Source organism: Olea europaea, unplaced genomic scaffold, assembly GCF_002742605.1.
Source record: "Olea europaea var. sylvestris unplaced genomic scaffold, O_europaea_v1 scaffold3243, whole genome shotgun sequence".
Classification (NCBI taxonomy): domain Eukaryota; kingdom Viridiplantae; phylum Streptophyta; class Magnoliopsida; order Lamiales; family Oleaceae; genus Olea; species Olea europaea.
In genome coordinates this window covers 26,503-31,682 of record NW_019251305.1, presented here as the reverse complement: position 1 = coordinate 31,682, position 5,180 = coordinate 26,503, and the positions used below count along the sequence as shown (strand labels likewise).

Genomic DNA, 5,180 nt, shown 5'->3' with positions numbered 1-5,180 from the left:
TCACTTGTTAGATTTCTTTCACATTGGAGAATGTCAAACTCCTTGTCAACTTAAAATGTACATCTAGCTTTATTCAAAAATCAGAAAGTATGCAATTAAGATTGTGTCGCACATCCAAAAGATGGACGAGAGATAAAAAAATCGAAGTCGAGAAGAAACAGACGCTAAGACTAGAACATTAACAATTTAAGTCATCACCCTACTCGTGAACTAAAGTATCGAACATAGAAAAAAAATTTATGTAGCCGATTCTATATTATGAGTTAATGTGACATGACACGAAAAGAAAGTAAAAAATGTGACTTGAGCAGTGTCTTTGGTGCAGTGCTGACATATGGTTTAAGGATCTTGGTTGGAGAAAGAGGGAGCATAAAATCTTGTGGGGGCTGTAGTCAATGAAAATGCCCTTAAAATGGGGGAAAAAAAGAAAGATAGCTTTTTCAAGTCATGAGGAAAGAAAGAAAAACGATCGTTGCCTTCCGTTTAGTAAAATTAATTATTTGATCATACGTGAACATTAAAACCTACCAGATTGTAGAGAAAAGAAAACCAGCAAAGTTGCTAGTATAAGCAAAAACCTCCACAGTAATAATATTATAGAATATGAAAAAAAAAAAAAAAAAGGGTACGGCAAAATCGCGGTTTAAAATCAAACCAAATCGCTAGGGCTAGGTTTAAGTTTGAGGTTTTCTCACTCAATTTTAAGTGGTTTGGTTCAAGTTTAGGTTTTTCTCAAACAATTTTAATCGATTTCGTTTGAAAATATATATAAAAATATACGAGACTATAATACGTTCCTCCAGCCTTACTAAACAAGATATAATTGAGAATTTGCAATAGAAATGAATTCACACACTACAAACAAATCTTCTAGCCAATGCTCACTTTATAACCCTCTACTTAATAAAAACAAAATATGGGACTTTCAATTTTGAGAGAGAAAATTCTGCAGAAAATTTTGTACGGGTTTGGTTAGGAAGCCTTTGACATCTTAATATAGAAAAGCACTCACCAACCATCCATCGTAGAAATTGACGGTCTTCTCCTACAATAACTTCCTTTCAACGATTCTATACATTCATTAGGTTAGCGGACTAAGTGTATGCAGTACACCATAGTAGATAAGATTCTAACTTCTTTTTTTATTAACACTTTGTATATTTGTCGAATATACCACACCGAAGAAATCATCTCATACAGAATCAAGCTAATTGGGACAAAAAGTATAAAATGAATGAATTTTGTCACTTAAAAGTCAAGAAAATTGGAACTGGAAGTTGTTTGTGGGTTGAGCTGACATATTATACAATGAAAGAAACAAACTATATAGTTTGATTCCTTCTCATGGCTTGTTCGAGAAAGTTGACTATGTGGTGCTGAACAATATTAAAGAAGAAAAATAAGCTAAAATATTTTCCGCCGGTTATTTGTGTCTAATAATATGCATCAACACGATTAATCACAGCAGGTCACCACCTACTTACTGTGATAAAAATAAGCTTGAATATGACACATCACCTCTACTTTCTTCCATTTTTCTCATGCGCCTAGGGCATGTTTTTACCTTCGATGGGAACATATTGAATAGGATTAGAAGGAAAACGATGTATCAATCTTCTCTATTGTACTATACAGTAGCATCCAATACCCAAGCTCCTACCATGAAAATAGTTGACTCCCTAAAGTAACAGTAGTAGTACTTTCACCGGTGACTGTTGTGAGCCTAATCTCCTGCTCGAGTATTCGATCAAGTTCCAATACCACGTTTTTCATTTTTGGTCTCTCTTTTCCTGGAATCCTCATGCAATGTAGCATCAACTTTATAAGATCCCTCATTCCCTCTGCAGTGAATCTCCCAGCCAGTCGATGATCCACTAAATTGTTCGAACTCAGAAGCATTTGGACCTATTAAAATTAAGAAAGGTAAGTACTTACAAAAGCTTAAATCAGTTAAGTAGAAGTATCAATAATTAAAAATTGAGGGAAGGAGGTATATTTGAACTTTGAAAGCCTCATTTCATACTTTATTTGTTCACCGTGTCTCATTTAAGGTTTGTCCCTCGAAATTATTTATCTACTCGACCGTATCCATCACTAACCTTTCAAAAATACTTACCGAATAACTACTTATTTACGAAAGCTTTAAGCTTGTCTTTTACTCGAAATGCTCCACTATTCTCGACTTATCTCCTAAAATTATCTATGAAGTGGAAAAATGATCAAAGGTTCTCTACATACCCATTGAAGTACGCGTTCATTTGATCCGAAGGCCTCCATATCAGTAGTCTCCCTTCCCGTGATGAGCTCCATCAAGAATACTCCAAAGCTGTATACATCACTCATTTCAGAGAAAATACCCACTTGTTCAACCCTAAACATTCGATACATTATGCATCAGATGTTGATAAAGCTAACTTCATTCAAGAAATAATAAATGAATGCTGGTACTAGAAAATGCATGTTTGGCATAGTGGTACTTACTCGGGATCTTTAAAAGCATTGAAATTGGAACTCGATGGATTTGCATCTCCGATTTTCTCCAGTAGTTTTGACATCCCTGCATCTGCAACTTTGGCAATGAAATTCTCATCAACCAAAACATTAGCCGTTTTAAAGTTATTATGCAATGCAGGAGGGCATAGGCTGTGCAGATGGCATAAACCTGCAATATAAAAATAAACGTGTTTCGATTTATTTGTCATTCGTAACTTAGACAAACTAGAAAAAATGCTCTTCCGAACAACCACGTCGAGATTAAAACCGTTTAGAATGAATTTTATTTAAAATTCAATTAGAGAAACAGTTGATATCTCTGATAATACCTTTGGCTGCACCAATTGCAATAGATAGCCTTTGCTTGAACTCTAGCGTAGTTCTTGAATTTTCTCCAGTATCTATCATGAAACAAGTTGTTATGCCACAAATTTCTCTTGGCATATTTGGTAAGTTATTATGGGAAAAAAATTAGATAAAATCGTGTTCATTGTAGTGTTTAATCTTATACAATAATTCATACCAAAGAACAGCTTCAAGAGAGATTCATACCGTGCAAATGGTTACACATGTTGCCATTGGGTAAATACTCAAAAACCAGCATATGATATCCATTTTCTTGGCAGAAGCCTAGTAGAGTAACCAAATTTCGGTTCCAAATTTGTGATAAATAGGCTACCTGTTACCATGATAGCGAAATTCAGACGTATTATAAAAAAAAAAAAAAAAAATTGCCCAATTTCATCGAATGCTGCGTACCAATTTTGCAGCTCTTTTATACCTCATCTATCAAATCTTGCCTCGGAGCACCTCTACGCCTCTTGATAGCCACAACAGTCCCATCACACAGCAATCCTTTAAACACAAGGCCAAAACTTCCACATCCAATGAGATTGCTCTCATTGAAATTCCTTGTTGCTCGCTCCAATTCTTCAATTCCAAATTGCCTTGCTTCATGCTGTCCAGCTGCAGGTGGGGCTGCAGATGAGCTGGTTCCACCTCTTTTTGACTCTACTGTCATAATTGAGCAGAAATTAGCAATAATAATGGGAAAATGTGAACAAAAAAATTTATATTTAAAGTGGTGCACCCTCAACCTGAGAGACTGATTTTTAATATAACTATAAATAAGAATTTTTCCCCCCATGACTCTCTCGTAAATACAATAAATGGTCATTTAATAAATTCTTTTTGTAGTTGGAATATTAAGGCGATTTGACACACGTATGAATACCGAGTATGATTAGGCTATAAAAAGTCCAAGAAAAAGGGCTTTACGAATCTTGAAACATTACCTACTGCAGATGGATCTGAAGAAGCTGTATCTGAATTCTTGTTTGAGAACTTTCTGCACTGTAACACACAAAGCCATGTTAACAAAATCACTGTTCCTAACAATGCAAATGCCCCTCCTACGCTTCCAATTATAGCTGCAAATGAACTTGCCATCTGGTTCGTAGAGCGTTGATGTTTTCCTTGATGAAGAAAGCAAAACAGTTGTATAGTGAGACAGTCCCCTTTAGAGATGCCTCAGACCTGGCTTATGTAACATTCATTTGGCATAATTTGATCGAACAGAAGTCTCCCTTTGGATTAATGAGGCATGACTGTAGGTCTGAAACGATGATTCATTGGATTTTTTAGAATCACGCTTGCAGTCAAGAGAAGTCTTGGATTTCTGTGTGAAAAACTTAAAATTGCTTACTTTTTTCCCCCAAAAGTTCTCAGAAATGCAAGCTGGCAATCTCAAGCTCCAGCTTGGGGTAACAGATACTATGGTAAGGACCAATGCTGACTCACTAACTTTTTCGTGGTACCCCACAAAACTGCTGTCCATTCTTCAACATATTATGAAACTCAAAAATTAAAGAAGCCTTGCTACTGAAAATTTTCCCTCAATAAATATTCATTTGCTTGTTGAATTAATGTAACTCTCTTATAGGTTGGTGGGATGAGGTGCGGGGGTTAAGAGGGTGAATCTAAAACAATCAGATTAACTCAAGGTGATGTCATATTCCTTTTCTCTTGCTTGGATACAGTATATATATTCATAGACATACATTAATGCTTTCAGACAGATATTCTTGCACTTGCATTATGTGGTGATATTTTCACTAGCAAAAAATCTCATCAGTTATTCCCCTTGTCCAGGCAGTGTACAGGGCAGCACCGATTGGCAGTTTTTCCTTTTCGTTTTTTCTTTTTGCCAATCGCCAATGCAAATTGACAAATGTCCTGACAACGAACCCTACAAAATCCCCTGTACATATAGTAGGGTTCAAATCTCATATCACATGTGCGTTGTAATTATAATTTTCAGTCGAAATATAAAAAGAGGAAGTACATACTTATGTGCCTAGGCACTTGACCTACATACAGCGGCAAGATGATGTAGAAAACAATATAAAAAGATTAGGGCCAACACGATACCCCGACCAAGAGTATGTGTACCTTAAGAGACTACAAAGAATTCTCAAATCTCATTTTTAAAGTAGTTCATGACTATCACGGAAACTGGGATATGGTTTTCAAAGTTTGATTTTTACTAGGATGCAGCAACTTTTACTGGACAGACACTTGAGGACACATATAATTACCGATGGGGATAAAAGTTAAAAGGCAGAAATGAATCAGAGCCTCGATTCCCTAGCTTCTTTTTCTATTCAATCTATCAATCTACCTTTCTG

General features: G+C 35.8%; 1 protein-coding gene across 4 annotated transcripts; it reads right to left on the bottom strand.

Annotated features, from left to right (window-relative positions):
• Window positions 1-1,386: 1,386 nt before the first annotated feature.
• LOC111385655 (proline-rich receptor-like protein kinase PERK13) lies at window positions 1,387-4,257 on the bottom strand. 4 transcript variants are annotated; one of them, XM_023010071.1, is made up of 7 exons: window positions 3,789-4,257; window positions 3,275-3,507; window positions 3,046-3,172; window positions 2,823-2,894; window positions 2,482-2,662; window positions 2,239-2,371; window positions 1,387-1,905 (listed from the first exon to the last, which is right to left on the bottom strand). In XM_023010071.1, the coding sequence occupies exons 1-7, from the start codon at window positions 3,940-3,942 to the stop codon at window positions 1,657-1,659; spliced, it is 1,149 nt and encodes a 382-aa protein (XP_022865839.1). In that variant the 5' UTR covers window positions 3,943-4,257; the 3' UTR covers window positions 1,387-1,656. The 4 variants fall into 4 exon arrangements, with proteins under 4 accessions (XP_022865839.1, XP_022865841.1, XP_022865842.1 ...); XM_023010073.1 differs by having other exon boundaries at window positions 2,239-2,326; XM_023010074.1 differs by having other exon boundaries at window positions 2,482-2,563.
• Window positions 4,258-5,180: the final 923 nt, after the last annotated feature.